Source organism: Mastigoproctus giganteus, chromosome 13 (assembly GCF_048544385.1).
Source record: "Mastigoproctus giganteus isolate SK-2022 chromosome 13, ASM4854438v1, whole genome shotgun sequence".
Classification (NCBI taxonomy): Eukaryota; Metazoa; Arthropoda; class Arachnida; order Uropygi; family Thelyphonidae; genus Mastigoproctus; species Mastigoproctus giganteus.
In genome coordinates, this window is record NC_143587.1 from 14,981,047 (window position 1) to 14,999,402 (window position 18,356).

Genomic DNA, 18,356 nt, shown 5'->3' on the forward strand with positions numbered 1-18,356 from the left:
CGCCGAGAGGCAACTCACTGAGCAAGCGCAGTCAGAGTAGAGGTACGTAGCACGTGACGGTATTTACGATAAAATATAAAATGAAGTCTGAAGTAGCTCGAGCAGATAAAACTCTGTTCCGAGAATACCCGTCTGCCGGAGGTGAACTTCGCAATGTGTCTGACACGCCGTAAGTGACGTAAACGTGTGGCAATCGTAGTCCGTTTCTGCTCCGTTTTCTGATGGTCACGTTAACGTGTATGGGTGTGTGTGGTGTGCGCAGTACTGGGTGTCCACAACCAATCTGTTCCTGCCTTCAATTAACACCGTTCCTCAACCAATATTTGAAGAAGAGATCTAAAAGATACCCGGAATGAAACTGCACGAATGAAGACCCATTCTTTCGTCCATTATGAATCAGTATTGGAGAGTGTGCGTGTGCAAAAGTGACGCTGCAATGATCAGCTACTGTTCTATATTTTAGTACGATGTATCGCCTGAGAACCTGGTCCGAATCCAGTCTTTAGAAGCGGGTGAGTGTCTTTCTTATTCACATTTTATTCGATGAAAACACTTAACAGATCAGAGGAATGCTAAACTTCCACAGATCTCATAGTACATCCAGGAATGTTGTTGTCACGACACGTGCATACGTCACTGAAAAACCGGTTTCCAAACCCACTTCCGTTTCCTTGTGTTCTTTGTAAGTAAACAGATTGCTGGAGATGAGCGTGGAAACCCTTTCGATGGTACAGACCCAGTTGTATAATTGACACCAGATGCGCATTCGTTAGGTAAGTATTGAAAACTATTTTCATTAACATCTGACCCCCGACATTACTGAAGTTGTGTTTCAATTTGAAGAGTGTGGACGTAGTTTTAAAGTGTGCACACCGTGTTTAAGTAGGTGACCTTGGCTGAAATAAAGAATGAATCGTTTCAGACACGCTGTTTCACCATATGAGGGCTAGTTTTTTGGGTTTTTTTTATTATGAAAACCCCAAACACGAGAGGTATTAGAACCTACAGTACTTAGTACCGTGCTTGGGTTGGAGGTTGAGAAGACGAAAGAAGATATTTGTTGATATTGGACTTGAACTTCTGTAGATTGTAATTTTCAGGAAATACGTATGAAGGAAGGTTGTTCCAGAAAACGGCAGTTGAATGAATAAATGAGGAAGATGAAAAGTTGGTTCTGTGGGTTTGAAGTTGGACAGTAAATGGATGTTGGCTGGTGGTGGCACGTGTTTGGACTTTTTTGAAAGAGAGAGCGGGAATTATAGAAGCCAATTCAGAAGAACAGTGCCCATGGAAGTATCTGTAGAAGAGGGATGCAGCAGAAACAGTGCGTCTATGAGACAGCGAGTTAGAAGGATTCAAATCAACTAGTTTGAAAGGGACCATCAAAATATGGATTATTAATAAAGGTATGTTATGATCATTCTGTATTGAACATTTCGCGGTTTAGTGCTGATAGCTTAAGGACTTTTTAACAGTGAGGGATGTCGGGCGTGTAGCAGCTGCTGCTTCGATATCCACCGTACGCGAGAAAATTTGGTGTTGATTTTGTCGATCTGGTTGACGAAGGACATCTTTTGATCTGTAAGATTTAAAAATCTTACAAAAATAAAATATTTTTTTAGACTGTGGAAGTTAGTTTTCCTTTTGGATTCTTGCCGTTAGTAGGATATTTAGCCGTCAGTTTCAGTAACAAGAATTATTCAGTAAGAATTGTAAAATTAGTGGGTAGTAGAAATGAAAACAGAGGCATTAGCATTAACTTCCGTTGTAAGCAGGGAATAGACGGTGAATACTACGGCAAAAGCAGCAAGTGGTTTTGCGAAACAAACAAGTTAATGTTTATGCAAGGTCAATATAGTGGGGGCAATTTACTTCAGTCGCTAGACCGGAAGTCGGTTCTTAAACGCACACACAAGTTTCCAAATATAGATGCTGTGGTCACTAATGTCACTTTTTGTGGTTTTGGAACGCTATGGAGACAAGGCGTTATATGTGAAGGGTAAAGTGTTGTTTTTGGACAACCGGCTACTTCAAAGAACACACCGGATGGCCGCAGATCCAACAGGTTGAAATAGGGTGTATTGATCACGTGCTACTGGGCCGGCGGAATAAGGGGTTTTCCAACAAATGGAATGAGATAGAATCCGAAAGTAAATGTAAGATTGGTAGAAGTCACTGGGAAATGGGCGTGGCGAAATCGGCAGTAAGAGGTAGGAAAAAGGCAATGAACGAGTGGCAGAGGACACTAAGTTGAGATTTGGCGGTGTGAATGAAAATGGTTTAGGAGGACACTAAGTGGAGAATTTGGCGGTGTGAGTAAGAATGGTTTAGTCAGACACAAGTTTAGATTTTGGTCGGTGCTAGTAAGAATGGGTTAGTCGTTGAGAAAGTCAGAGTTTTTTTTTTTTTTTTTTGAGTGGAACATAGTCAATGTTGGCTCTTTGAGACGTCTAGGAGTTGGGAAGAAATATGTGGAAGACAAAACGAGTCTCTCACAAGGAAAGGGTAGACTCAAATCTGCCGTTAAAGACCAAGATTCCTGAAATCTTGGAAGGCAAAGTGCTGGAATCGGATGGAATCGGAACCCCGACCGACATGAGAGTAGCCATTCCGAAACAGGAGAAGTGCATCAAGCGGGCCGAATAAAATGAAGCCGAAACCTACCTGGCAGCACCACTACCAGTGCCTAATTCTTCAAGAATAGTAAGACGCCGCCCCAGATAGTGAAGATAAGCTGTACCTGATAGGAAGGATGAAAGATGACGCCCCGCCGAGTTCTACAAGTAAGTCGCTAGTTTGTAGTACATAGTACCTTCACACACACCAAGAACTGTAGAAACCCAGTAAATTGGTCAGCAGGACTTTAGAAATACCTAATTGTAAAGATAGTTTAGTGAAGAATCAGGAAGGAAGAACATTAAAAAGAGGGAGATTTATTAGATATAAGATATTTAGAATGTTGGATATATGATAACGTAGAAAGGGATAGAATGGAATTGATGTTAATCATTAATTGTTATTAATGGTATTTAAATGAAGCAGTATTAAACATATGCAGGATGGGATAGAATGGAATTAATATTTCTTGTTAATAGTATTTAATTGGTGCAGTACTAAATATATGTAGAAAGGAATAGAATGGAATTGATGGTTCTTATTAATGGTAATTAAATGAAGCAGTATTAAGTATATGTAGAAAGGAATGGATGGAATTGATACTTCTTGTTAATGGTATCTAATTGAGGCAGTATTAAGTATATGTAGAATGGAATGGAATGGAATTGAATTATTTTGTTAATGGTATTTAACTGATGCAATATTAAACATATGTAGAAGGGGATAGAATGGAATGGATATTTTTTACTAATGGTATTTAGAGGATGCAGGATAAAATATATTAACAAAGGAAGGGATGGATATTAGCTTGTTGATGATTTTTACTGAAGTATGAATACGATGTATATATACACATGTAGGTGAGACCAAATCATGTTGTCATATGTATGAATTAAATTATTATTTGGTTTTAATTATGCTCATATAAATATGTATAATAAACTGATTTTTTTATACAATATTTGTGTGTGTCTTTTGTTGTTCTGGGTAAAAGCCTATCCAAAGGGAATTAAACACATTAAGGAGATTTTCCCCTTGAACTTAGAATTTTCTTTGAAGCAATAGTCAGATGCGCAAGTGGGGAGATATTATAAAGGGGATATATTATAAAGGGGAGTATTATAAAGGGGAACCAAATAAATAATATAATAAAATAAAATACATATAAATCATAATCGTTTATTATTCCCCCCCCCCCCCACAGATCAAACAGAACACCAAGGTCTGTGTGTGAGGGTACGTTTGGTATTGCTACCCCTCCGAATGACATTGTAAGACACAAAGTCTTACAAGTTAAATTAAATATCAATATAATTAAAGAAAGAACGCTAGATAAAGTGGTATTGTAAACCTTACAAGAAAACACTTAAGGTCACAAATATTTAAGATAGTGGGTCTCGCGTTAATGGAATTGAATTAAGTGGAGTTTGTACTTAACGTAGGGGCGGATGTACCATGAGGATAGACTTTAGGGAGACATATGATCTGCGCCCACTCCCTAAGAGCAAGCGAAGATAGCGAGACAGAACAGTGGGCGGTCAGTGGATGGAGTGGCAGGGGACGGAGTGCTCCAGAGGTTACAGTAGGGGTACCAGCGGGGAGCGGTCCTGGTTTACCGTTAACAGAGCGGGCTTGGTCATTTTGTAATGGGGCGAGACGGGTCAAGTAAATGGACGCAGATGTTTACTGGATGGTTCTGGAGAGATGCTGAGTTGACGGAATTTCTGGTCATCTTACTAGAAAAATCGAGAAATTTCTGGACCGGAAGGAGCTCGACCTTTTTCCTATTGCACGTCACGTGAAATAGGCAAATGAGAATGGAGATGATGATGGGAAGATAGAAATGATTGGTTGAGGAAAGGAGGCGTTACGAAATTTTGAGAAATAAAAAGGGAAGAGCGCGCGAAAATAGGGGAGGAAAAAGGGTGATGAAAGTTTTTTCGGAGTTGTAGGCTCGGGAAACAGTCCCCAGAAGTGATTCACCAGTAGGACCAATTATGGTGAGTTGGCTAAACTCTGATAGATTAAGTAAAGTATAGATAGGTTACAGTATAGGGAACTTTCTCGAGATGGAATGTAGAAGTCCGAAAACGCCCACCGATAAATATATTTAGGAGGAAGGCGAGAGATGATGCTTATGGAAGAACACCGGGCAGCCCTGCAGAGAGAAATAGAATAAAGGGAAGCGACTCCTATTGAATGATCTGGCACAGCGAAGGAAGATATGACACCAGGAATGATCGGCGAAGTGGATAGTACCCCTGGCAGATGTTATCAGTCCCGAAGCTGAAGGAGAGCGGTCTCAGACTGATGGTGGACCCCGATGCAGAGCAGAAAGTCACAGGCCAAACATTGTATTAGCGGGAGGATTCAAATCCCCAGAAGTAAGTGTTCAAACAGCTTATGTACCTCTATATAGTTGCAAAGGACTGAAGGGAGGATTAGGAAATTATTAACTGAGATTGTAAGAGCACATTCAGTAAACTCAGTGCATATTTTATAGTTGAGCAAAGAAATATTTTAGAATTAGTTTAAAGAAGGATTGTTTATAATTATGGTTTATTTACTGATTAATTAATGGAGGGAAAGTAATAATTTTGGACGGGTTAACCTACAGGGCAGGTAGAGTTGTATGTTCAGTTATATAATGTTACTGAAGTAGAGAAGTGGAGCAATTAGTCCCTAAATTCTGAAATTTACCTGAGAGAATCAAGAAATAAATAAACCAGTGTACATTTCAATAATGGGTAATTTGGTTGTGTTAGGATGAGACTAAAGTGGACATTAAATTCCAGAAGTGGACATTTAATTCCAGAAGAAGAATTGTATTAACCATGAAGAAGAATGTAGGATTGTGCTAGATAAGTGTGAATAATAAATAAAATGTCAATTGTATTTAAGAAAGAGTTAAGTTAAACTGATCGTAGGAGAGTGTTAGTGACCCAATAGTAAGAAGAAGATGATGGATAGGAGATCCTAATGACCAGGAACCTAATCCACGCCATGTACTTACATATAGTGAATAATGTGTAATGATTTGCTAATTTTTTTTATTTGTAAATATGTATAATACCACGCCATGTACTTACATATGGAGTTTGGTCATTTCTGAAACACAGCAAAACCCAAAGGAGGAGTGCACTAATATAGAAACTCCCTCAGAACCGGAATTCTTCTGTGAGATACACACAAGGCAGATGCAAAGTGGGGTATAATAAGAATATAAATAATAATAAATGAGACAGGGGATTTTTAAGATAAGGGAGCTCAATAATAAATAAAGTAAATAAATATAGAAACAAGTATATAAAAATATATAAAAACCCCCAACCCCACAACATGTTGAGTAGTGTTGGCACGGATTTAAGGGAGAATATAACTTTAGCGGACTTCCGTGGGTTGATTTTCAGATTGAAGCTTGCCAGGTACGATTCAAGATCCTTAAGTTTGGAACTGATCCTGTTGCTAAGCTGAACAGGGTTGTCGCCAGTGTTAATTTTCGTCAGCAGTTTGATATCATCAGCATAGCATAAGAGACCGTTCGTGGAGGCAATAATGGGCACGATGATAACCATCAAATAGGACACCGCCCTGCGGTGCTCCAGCAGTAATGTCACAGGATGGGGTGTGTTGTTCCCGATGGAGAATAAGTATTCTGTGAGAGAGCAGAGATTCCAAAAAGCACAGCATGTCAACTCGAATATGAAATTTCTCCTTAAGTAGAAGGAGCAAGGCTGGGATCGACACGGCATCAAAGGCTGCGCTTATGTCGAGATATAAGGTTGCCAGCTGAGCTCTTTGTTCGAATGCTGAGAGGATGCGTTCTGTGGTGGCTGCCAAGTTAGCGATTGATGATTTTCCTGGGATGGCGTAGTGGATTTCAAGTGGTTTCGTCTGGAGGATTTGGTGAGTAATTGTCAGTAGCAGAGCCTTTTCGAAAGTTTTTAGCAGATAGGAGGCAACGGAGATGGGTCTAAACTGGCTGACGTGTGTGGAAAATGTGGACATATGCTGAACAATGTTTTAGGGATGGGGTGCACTCTGTACTTATTCCATTGCGGTGGAAAATAATGCTCAGTGAGGCATCTGTTGTAGATCGAGAGAACAGGGTCTATGATGAATGTGCTCAAGCATTTGACTATAAATTGCGGAATTCCATCCTCTCCAGCAGTGGCTGTTATGGGAAGGGAATTGGTGGCACGTATGAGCTCCTGTTTCGTTATCTGGATAGTCCCTAGGACATCTGAAGGGTTTTCATAGTCAGGCTGGACAGCTGTTGATGAGACTGTGGTTGAATTTGAAAACCTGGCGATGTATTTGAGCCATTCTTGAGGATCAAGCATTTGATTGAGTCTATTATGTCGGGCAGCATAGAATGACTTTCCTTTCCTCAGAGTGTGGTCAAGATTTTCTTGGATTGCAGCAGTTTTTTACGATTAAAATGGGCCCTGGCACGGGAAAAGGCGATTATGTCTTGACTGTTATTCGTAAGCTTCCATTTTTTATGTAGGATTTATTTCTTTTTGAAGCTGTCGTTAAGGACAGGAGTCCACCACGGGAGGTCCAATGGCCATGTCAATAACTTCAACTGTAGGCCATGGGGGAATATACAAGGAAGCGATATCGATGTGGCTGGAGTGGAAACGTAGCGAGACTACAATCGCTTCAAAAGCTTCAGTTGTGGTTGAGGTCAAATGCTCATAGGAGAAAAGATGTTATACAGTATGGCTACTCCACCACCTCTAGATTGCTCCCTGGAGGCAGACAGCATCTGGTAACCAGCAATAGCTAAGCAGAAGAGTGTGGCTTCATTAGGTTGAAGCCACGTTTCTGCGAGGCAAACCACGTCAGCAGCCTGAGAGAGCCATATGCTGAGCAATGTCAAATCCGAGATCGTCAGCAGCTTTCCTACTCTCGTCCACTGTGGCACGAGATCTCTGCACATTAATTTGAAGGATTTTTATTTCGCCGTATTGCAGGTTTATTTGCACATTACCAACGTTGCTTACAAAACGAATCCCAGAAGAGGAATCAGTTAGTTGTATTATCCATGCCTGGTTCTTCGGTCTGTCAACTCAACAGCTTTAAGATACTCGGGACATTTATTATCCCTAACCGAGTGATTACAGTCTCTACGTTTACAATTAATACAGTGAGGTGGTTCTTCCTTGTCGGTACATTCAGCAAATTATGGCCTCCACCTGCGCGGTGGCCACAAGATACAGCTTTATAGGAACAGAACTGCGCACTGTGACCATATCCGAGAGATCTGACGAATATACCTATGACTGTAAACTTATGAAATCTATGTAAATCATTGATAAATTCTGTCACTCTGAATCAACCATCCCATCAAGCGCGGGTTAAAACCAATAACTCTGGTCCCGGTGCCAGATTGAAACCTAAATGTGATCTCATTCTTAATTTCCTCCGGGGTAAAACCGAACTCCCTTACATTCTTATTAATTAAATCCTCCAAAATATCCTCCTCAGAGTAGTCCTTCGGTACACTGTAGATCAAAACTGTATGATCAGACATCTGGGTTTTCATGGACAATCCTGCATTTCAATGCAGGAGCATTGAAATCTTCTTAGTATCACCAGGATTGATTGTCTTTTATAATACACCCTTGTTCCTCAAGAGTCGCACACTCTTGACTTTCATGTCCTTCTGATCTTTTTTTGATCACTTCAGTAACTTCTTTCCTGACATCATGACTTGAAGTCAGACACGATTCTTCTGAGGGCCTATATTATATTATTATTATTATTTTAGGGTTGCCCGTAATTAAATACATTAACCCGTATTTGTGTCTGTAAATTGCGTATGTTCTATGGTTGATTTGCCTGTTTTGCTGGACGAAAAAACCCCAGTTACTGGGGAGAAAAACCTTGCTATATACGCCTGAGACCAACTAACTCAGCCACGGAGTGAAAAAAAGCCCATTAAAGTTCCTCGCGTCATCGACGGGATTCGAACCCAGGCCTTTTCCACCCGGTGTGGGGAGGACGGTGACGATACCACTGTGCGACACGCGCAGACTCTTCTGAGGGCCTGAGTATCAGTATGTTTTCGGGATCAGAGACCCCTCTTCCAGAACTAATCCTATCTTCATTAGCAGTTGATCTGCCAGAAGAAGCCGCCACCTTCACTGAGAAAGTCAGCAATGGAATCTCTGTTGTCTCAGGAGTCTGCCTATTTCTCCTTGAACTTCCACGAACAGCATCCGCAAAAGTCTTATGAGGATCACGTTGCTTCTCCATTATCTGGTCAAAATGGCCAGCTCTGATTTCTAATTCATCTAGTTTAGTCTTGAGTAGTTCATTATCAATTAAGATTGCGGTGGCAACTGCCTCCAGGTCCGCCCATAGACCATGTATGGGGTTAGAGGCCGACTTAATTATCTTGCTAGTATCCTTTGATAAAAACTCTTCCGGAGCCTTCCTAATTTTGGCAAATGTGGCATATATAATCGAATCGTCTAAAGATCCATCCAGGTCCGATCCTTCTGTAAAAGAAAGATCTTCAATTGATTCTGTTTGAACTGAGTTAGTTTCGACATTGACAATGGAAGGCTCGGACCCAGCCACAGAAGCCAATAAAACAGAAGGACCCTCCTCCACAACAGGGTTTTAACTCCTCGAACTTGAGTTATTCTAGGAGTTTTAGGAGATTTTCTTCCCTTTGTCCCTTTCTTAGATTAGCCCGTACACTCTGAGCCAGAAGAATTCTCAATGAAAAAAATCTTGTCAATAACCTATCTTGGTCATGGTCCATGTCAGTATCGATATCAAAGTATAAGGTGGTGAGTTAGCAGAGCATGAAGACAACACAAAATTTACATAAATAACAAATTTTAATGAGCCTTATATAAACAAAATCAACATATATATATACATACAAATTTCAATTTTAAATTTACATATATAGGAACTATGACACAAGCCAATTCACCATCATCCACTGTTCTCACATGGAACCTCGTATCCCAAGAATTCTGTCCTTTCGTGTACTACAACCTCACCCACAAGCATCTTTGTTACTTCCCTGTTCTGATACAGGGTAGGGTTTCCCTTTTCTCTCAAGATTTCTCAATAAAATTTATTTTTTTTTATCTTTGCGCATTAACACATTACCTGGAATCTTATCTGTTATATTATCATCTGTTAACACATCGTCTACAATAATATGCCTATAATTTGATTTATCCTGTTATTTTTTTCTTCCCTTTATCCTTTTAGCACCCTTACATCATTCCATGGTCATTAACTTATCCATAATCTAACCCAAATTAATAACTCAATTGTACACTACAAAAAAAAAAAGATTTCCTTTGAAAAGAAACTATCAAACAGTTCCACACAGAGTTTAACTCATGAGTCTGAGTTCGGGTTCAATAAAACTGGAACATACTTGAGTTCTGCACTACCTCCCTTTTCTCCTCTCTATTTCTTCTTCACGAATTCCGAACTCTCTCTCTCCAAACTCCAACTCCAACCCGCAGCTCACGACTCACTCCAAAACTCTCAAGTTCGTAACTCCTCCCACAGGACATTCAACCAATCCAATATAATACTTTTTCCCTCCTTCCTATTTGCCAAAAAAATCTTACCACAACTTGTAATTTTCTTGTTTACTGTTTGTTTTCACACTCCAGCACACTTTCTGAAGTAGATCTCTTCTAGCGTATCCTCTGTGTCATTCACTTCCTCCAAGTTAGCATCTGGTGTGCTGTCATCATGCGGTCTAACTCCACCTCATCTACGGGAGAGTTTTATTTCTATCTTTAGGTTTGACGCAACCAATTTGGCTTCATTCCACGTGCATTTCCAGTTGTTTCTAAGTTTTGTCAGATCTGTGAGGGAGGAGAGTTTCTATGTTTGCTACTTTAACATCCAGTGTGGCATCTCCAGCTTGGATGACCTTGTTGCAAACATCTATGCCAGCTAATATCTCGTACCGCGCAGCTGACATTAACACACAGGCAAAAGATGTCACATGTAATAAAACTCCATGGTCTTCATTTCTTGTTTTGGCCCTCAGATTTAGTTCTAGGAGGTCTTCCAGTGCTAATTTAATGCCAGGCAAGTGAGCTGCAAAAGGCTTTACACACTCAACACGATGGTACCTGCTTTCCATTAATAAGCAGCCTGGGGGGGGGGTCGTCTGTAATCAAGCTTCTCTTTGAGCAACATCATTACAGTCTTGCTCGAGGAAACCACCAATTTATTATTTGTAGACCGATACACCAGGCTATCAATCCTTAATTTTTAGTTCCAACTCGTTTCTGGAATTTCCTGCACTGCCAAGACCACATCGTCCGCAAAAGCTACTTTGTGGCAATCCTTGTGATCCATTGACAACCAAGAATTAATTACCAAATTCCAAAATATTGCGCCTAATACCGATCCCTGGGGACAGCCCCTATTCAAGCTGTATTGATATCTTAAATGTTGAGATCTGATAACTACCTGCCTTCTGCTTAGATAATTTTGAATTGTCTTATATAACCTATTAGGACACGCCAGTCTCCTTAAAGCCTCGAGGACGTTCTCATACCAGACAGTATCAAAAGCGCCCTCAAAGTCAATAAACACACCTAACACATATTTTTTAACTGCCAGTCTGTTATAATCCAACAAATCATGTATTGCATCCTCAGTTGAAAACTTCTTCTTAAAACCGTATTGGTGAAGAAACAATAAATTGTTGTTTTCAAATAAAGATAGCAGTCTAATTAGTAAGAGACGCTCAAATACCTTCCCCGAATTCGCTCATAACGAGATTGGGCGAAAGACTTTTGGGTCCTTCTTATTTTTCCCAGGCTTAAGCAACAATTTCAGTAAGGCTGTTTTCCAAGGACCCGGAAACTTACCTTCCAAAAGACATTTGTTAAACATGTTCAAAAATATGGCACGGAAATTCTCTATAGCTTTCACAATACAATTGTTTTCAATCAAGTCCATTCCTGGACTCTTATTAAAATTTAATTTCGAACAGACTTGCAGAAGTTCTTCAGTATTAAACAACATAATTTCCTCCCTCCCAACATAGTCTTCATTCAGCCTTCTAATCTCTTTTTGCCATTCATTATCATCCTCTGGACAATCCCTCCTAAAAAGCTCATTACATTTTCGTATATTCGATTGATATCTCCAAGGAGGGAGGACAGTATAATGACACTAAATAAAAGAAAATCTGTGGAGTTGACACAGAAATACATACACCCCACTAATTACATAGACTAGTTATAACTGTTACGTTTAAATTCCTATTCAATACCACAATAACTGCCTTAGGTTTGGCATCTAACCCCTGTATAATCTGGGCTGACACCGGAAACCCTGTCACTTTATAATTTTCACCGAAGGTAGCCACATAAGGTTCTTTGAATACACACTATATCACAGTTATCATGTACCCCAACTAATCTGACCTCTTCATTTACAGCTTTGGCTCTCTGGCAGTTCATCTACTACCTAAAGAATTGTCTTGTATCCTACTACTATTTCCACCAGACATATTTATATTAGCTGTATTATTCGGGTTTAACCCCACAATCCAGTTAGTCGTTTTAGACTTAGCCCCTGTGCTAAACCTAAATATCACCCCATCAGCAACCTCCTCCTTAGAAAAACCATAATCACTGAAATTCTTAGCATATAAATCCTGCAATATTTCCTCCTTGGTAAGTTCCTTACTAACATCATATATCAAAATGGACGGGTCCATTAGCTTCAACCTCTCAGGGACTATTCCCTTACTTGACAATTCCCCAGATCCTACTACTTTATTCAAATTCTCACTACTTTCTGTCTCCAAAATAACCTCCTTATTTCTTATCATTCGCAAATTCCTTACATTCCTTATTCAATGCAGCAACCACTACATCTTTAACCTCATGATTAGCAACATAGCTACTCTTTATCAGCCCTCAAAATAATAGTTCAACTTCTCCTTAAATTTCCTGTTCTTACCTTCAACCCCAGCACCCCTTCTACTCTTTGGTTAGCTGTACCATCATCACTACTTTTTCTCTGACAAGCATAGTTACCAACTATACCAGCTTATGACTGATGCGGACTCTGCTCAACTACTTTTCCCATTCCTCAATATCCTCTCAACAATATCCAACCATTTGTCTAATATGAAGTTTGACATAGCCTTAGTCACTTTATTGGAATCGTGGGTAGTATAATCTCTTCCCCTTTTGTTGCTACAATCTACAAACTTGAGAAATCTTTCTTGAATCTCATGCTGGGTTTCTTTTAAAAGAAACGTATCTCAAAAGAAATGTTTGCAAAGTACTTTGCAGATTGGCTCTCCAACAAAATGTGCTGTTTCACAAGATTCGAGCATTCCGCAATAAATTCTGTGAATTTTGTGATAAATTTTGTGAGTCAGGTTACAGATAATGAACTTGAAGCCGCTCACTCCTTTTCTGTGACTCCTCTACACTTAGCACGTGTTCCTGAAGGATGGGGTCACACCTGGAGAGCAGTTCAATGAGTGAGTCCTAAAAAGTGTCCGTTGTTTGAATCACCAATTCAATGGGATGAACCAGTAAATGCCAGACCACGTTCTCCCAAGAAGAATATAACATCGATGATGCACTTTAAAAGGTTGTATCATTTCACAGATTCGGTTTTGATTGACACTTCTAAGGTGGTATCAACTCCTGTCCCAGACAGCAGGCACCTTTCTAGTTCTCGCCAAGCTAGATAACGTTCTTTGTTACTATTGCCTTTTTCATATTTTGGGATCCTGCAGGTTTTCTCGGCTGAGACATTTTGTGGGACTTCGGATAAACACTTCGTGAATTTCCGAAACTTTATCTGCACATATACTAGGCCTACCTGCTCCTTTCTGGTGCAGCACACAAGGGTTCTTGAAACTTCTGTGCAAGGTTTCAGCCATAGCCTCGTTGATTGTTCCGTAGATGGACCTTTCTGGAATTCCGGTTGAAAATGTCTGTTTACTATCAATGGAGATTTGGTGTCCCACTGCCACAGCACACACACACACACACACACACACACACACACACACACACACACACACACACACACACACACACACACACACACACATTGCTGTCTCCTGCGCTGTTGCCATTTTAATGCTATACTGTTGCAATGCTTGCCGGGTTCAAGGTTCCCAACCTCAAAAAAAAGAAAAAAAATGATTCTATTGCTTTTTAAGATACAACAAAAAATTTGAGTTCGAAATCCCGGAATGATGTGAAGAATTTTTATAGGAGGATTGCGTGTTTTTTTTTCCTATCGGAAACTTGGTTCTTTCATCCAGCAAGCCGACCGCAGAACCTTTCAATTACAGACACCCTATTCTTACTCTTTGTTTTGGAACTAAACATGCAATTAACAGAATCAAAGCACAACAAAACGTAAATAAAAATTAGGCTAGAATTACAAAAATGTTTTTCAGAACAACAGAATGAATTTGTTTCCTTCAGGGTTTCTAATATACTTCATTTTTTTTACAGATTTCCATCTCAGTGAGTGCCTCGGAAACGATTGTGGAAGAGTTGGCGTTCCTGTTGCATTTTGAGGTTCACATCCAGGTTGACAAGGATGCTTTCAGCAGGAGTAGTAGCTGCGATAATAATCGCCGCTTCTGCAGTCCTTACCGTATGCTGCTGCTGCGCTTTCGTGAAGCTGCGTGCAACATCTAGTGATCATCAGAAGAAAAACAAATCTTCCAGTCCTCAGAAAAGAAAGAAATTCGGGACTGCAGGAAAAAGATTTTCCACAGACAGCGGACATAGTTTCTCTGGAGTTTACATTGGAGAAGATATGTTCAGCAATGGATGTGATTCTGGAGTGGATGGAAATGATTCGATTCATGGAGGATGCGACGACTCCCCTGCTGGCGGAGGATGCGACTCTGGTGGAGGAGGATGCGACTCTGGTGGAGGGGGATGCGACTCTGGTGGAGGGGGATGCGACTCTGGTGGCGGGGGATGCGACTCTGGTGGCGGAGGATGCGACTGAAGGAAATGGCGATTCATTGCATGAGGTTGTATTATTTCAGTGATTCAGGTGAAAGATCAACTGACTTGAGTAAAGATAAGGTGAATAATTGGCAACCTCTAACTGCAGTTGCACTGACCGTAGTGTTTCAAGTTTGTGTTTTATCTTTTCGTACCACGACAACAATGGTGTAATAGACATCAATCAGCTCATGGACCATTATCAAGAACCAATGGCTAGTTCATCAAAAACAGATTGGTATATGACGTCTTGTAAAACATTCACTGCCCGTTTAAGAACACCACAAACTCATATACGTTATACATCATCCATAAGAACATAGTGGTTTCATCACTTACCACTCGACCTTCTTCTGATCAGCTCATTGGGTACTTTTGTTGTCATACCACCTTTGGATAAGAGGCCTGAATTTTACTCCCGTCCAGACAGGTGGAACATTAATAGAGATTTTAACTTTTGACCCGAACACCAGGGTGTCAAATCATGTAACTAAACCTTTAAATAGTCTTCTATAAGAATTAAGATTTGTAATTATTGTAAATTATTTTTCTTATCTCCCGATTATGCTGGATTTTGTAATATAATTGTATAAATCAAGATGATTTGCTATGATTGTACCAAGAGTTTTATATCAAATAAATTTTTATCCTTTTCATTTTTGGAGTGTGCTGACTGGGCTTATTTGATCTAAAAACCTTTTGCATTTTATCCCAATCACGAATCAACTTTAAACTCGCAACTTTTTTGGCAAACAGGGGGCTGCCAAACCTCAAACTGGCGTTCGGATATATTACAGAACCAGTTGATACAACTGTTCAATATTTACTGGATGTATTTTCGTTATCCTCAGAAATACCCACGGTCCACTGCACCCTTGTTGTAGGGAAGTGCTAATTTCGTAAGTGTGCTGTTAATTTTACCATAATTTCCTGTTGTACCAGGATTTTTTCCTAAAAGATTGTTTATTAAAGAATGCTGTTTCCACTGGCATACCTCAAGGTGGGTGTCCCAGTAATCCTAAGATTCTTCAGCAATATACTTAGAGCTTTTTAATTTGTTCAATGATATACGTTGCCTAAAATCCTAGCTGGAGACTCGGTGTTTAAAAAAATTACCATTCGTTTTGTCTTGGTATCTACTTCTGAAATGGAACAACTTAAAATCATGTTATTAAGATATGTCCTATCCAGACTAATCCCTGGTTATTGATGTGCCGTATCCATGCTAATACGCAGTTTTACTGCTTGGGAACAAGAAGTAAAACCACGTATTAGATGGTGGAGGAACTCATTAGAGGTAGATTGCGCAGATGTCATACCAGGATTATCCTGTAAAGAAGGAAATTGGGGTGATGACGGAGACTGGAATGAAAAAAAAGGAGGATGGGACTTCAAAGAAAGAACCTTGTGTTTCCATTTGCAATAGCTTGCAAATTGGAAGAATTGTAACTGTAGGTGGAATGAGAGGAAGTTGAGAAAATTGGAGAGTTGTTTTGGTAGAGAGATAGAGAGAGAGAGAGCGTTGTGGGAAATTGTTAGAAGAGAAAATGGGAGTGAAGAGAGTTACATGTCCTCGAAAGGGTGTCCGTAATGAAGAGCGAAGTGTACAGTTACGAGTATTATGGAGCATGGTGTAGCACTACAGAAAAGCGTAGAGGAGCTCTTTTCTCCGAAATGGAGTATTGTGTGATAAAGCGTGCGAAGATCTACCAGAGTTGGATACAGCAGGGAATTTGAAGATACTGGCAATGTTACAGCCCAGAGTACCGTGAATGTCAAAGCCACCGAGAGTCACGCTCTGGAGCTTTGCGCTAATTGGGAGGGCAGACAGCGACGGAGGAAATCTTGTGATGGTAATGAAGAAGCAGAATGATGATAATACACGTGCTACTCACTCCCTTCGCCTGGTGGATTTCCCACACCCAGAGCAGGGTGGACAGTTTGAGCTTCCTACCGGATTCGTCCTTACATCGCCCTTACAACGATCACCGACGAAGACATACTGCAGCGCCACTGCAGACACGCCATTTGGCGATCCGAACGGGATATTCAAACCCGGTTCCCTTTAAACCCATCCCCATGCAGGAGGGAAGGAGACGGATCTCTGTCTCCTCTCCTCCCTGCCTCCCCCATATTTCGCCTGGTGGAGCCCGCCGCATTTATTGGGCATGCCTACTCTATTGTTCCCATCCTCTACCTGTTTCCCTCAATCTTCAGTCTCCCCCAACTCTACCATTCAACCACTTTCTCATAAACCTCTTTGAGCCTTTCTAAATTCCAGTGTTCACCCCCTTTCTTTTTGGATGTGTAAACATCTTTGGTGGCACCTACTAAATTCCGGAGGGTAATAAAATCAATTTGTCACGATTTTGCGACCCCGAAATTACGTCATTTGACGTCATTTCCATTTCATAACAACGAAAAACGGAGTCGGGAGAGAAGATCGCGCAAAGGATCACAGGAGGTGATCTTGGATGTCCTCAGAGCTGGCATAAACCAGCTCCTGAACACATCCAAGGTCACTGCATTCCATGCGCTCCAGCCTTATCAGTTGAAGCGCTTGAATGTGGACGTTGCAGTACCCGTCTGTATCACTGAAGCTGTTGTATATTTCCATCAAGAGGCGAATCATAAACGTTTTTCTGCAACCAGCTGGGGCAGTCAAGAATATTTGAATCGACTGGGAGATAACAAAACTCCAAATTACATTTAGAAGTAATTTGGAGTCTCTCATTAGCCATTAAGTTGCAGAGGTCCTCGTAGGTCATCAGGTTTTCGTGTTTCTTTGCAGTTGTGCTGAGTCGGTTGGGCCTGGCGAGCTTTAGATCCTCATTCATTTCGCTGTTTGAATGATATTAAAAGTTTCGAAAGGGCTCTTCTTCTCGCAGTCACGTTACAAGGCTATGTAGGTCATTACCGCATGCTGAGTCAGGGTCAATGTCGTCGTAGTCTTGACACATCGTCTTGCATATTTCAATCGTTTTGCGAACGTCCAATCCGATTCATACAATTAACGATCTAGTAAGAACTCTTCATTGTCGTCGTACATCTTGACATATTTCATCCGTGAGAGTATCTCTGTTTCCTCATTGCGAAATGGAATGTTACCATCGCTCTCTTGTACTCGTTGAGATTACTTTTATTACTAAAACCGTTTATTATTGAAGCAAGTGTTTGCTTTCACCCCTTTTTTACAGCCGACCGGCTAGAAAGGTGCACAGAAATGCAAGGATTGCAATTATTTCCAATATTTGCACAAGTGCATCTTCTTTATCCAAGTAGATTCCTCAGGGGGTGTTCCCGTTCTCTAGTTGAAGTAAGCCGTGCGCGTCTGAGTGGCTCTTCTCTGTGTACTGCTTGCTTTTGGAGTATTTCACAGGGTATGTTGCCAATGAGTTGAAAAAAAAGGTTGACTGCGTTGTTTGGGAAGAAATTCCTCAGACAGCACAGGTTGGACTGTATAGAGTGTAAAGGTATGTAGGGGACTGCCGTTATGCGTCCCGCACGTGGAGTAGAGATAGGTCCTCGAAGACTGGGGGCGTCAATCACACCGGTAAGCATCTGAGAAAGAAGAAGAATCCGGTTCTTCTTCGATTTCGACCAGGAAATCGAAGAAAGTCTTCGATTTCATGGTCGAAAAACAACGGGTCTGAAAATGAGTCTCTCGTCCCAAGTCATGCCGAGGTCGGTGTGAGACTTCAATTTCCTTATATGTAATCCGTTGTGATA

The 18,356-nt window shown here is 40.6% G+C and overlaps 1 protein-coding gene and 1 long non-coding RNA gene across 4 annotated transcripts in view; one reads left to right on the forward strand and one right to left on the reverse strand.

The window, feature by feature from the left end:
* The window catches only part of LOC150075782 (uncharacterized), a 56,056-nt gene that overhangs the window by 15,829 nt on the left and 21,871 nt on the right, over positions 1–18,356 (reverse strand). The gene's annotated exons all lie outside the window — the stretch shown is intronic.
* LOC150075783 (uncharacterized) lies at positions 135–15,117 on the forward strand. 3 transcript variants are annotated; one of them, XM_090387552.1, is made up of 2 exons: positions 135–773; positions 14,121–15,117. In XM_090387552.1, the coding sequence occupies exon 2, from the start codon at positions 14,209–14,211 to the stop codon at positions 14,626–14,628; it is 420 nt and encodes a 139-aa protein (XP_090243678.1). In that variant the 5' UTR covers positions 135–773; positions 14,121–14,208; the 3' UTR covers positions 14,629–15,117. The 3 variants fall into 3 exon arrangements, with proteins under 3 accessions (XP_090243678.1, XP_090243677.1, XP_090243679.1); XM_090387551.1 differs by having other exon boundaries at positions 135–512; XM_090387553.1 differs by lacking the exon at positions 135–773 and adding an exon at positions 1,144–1,406.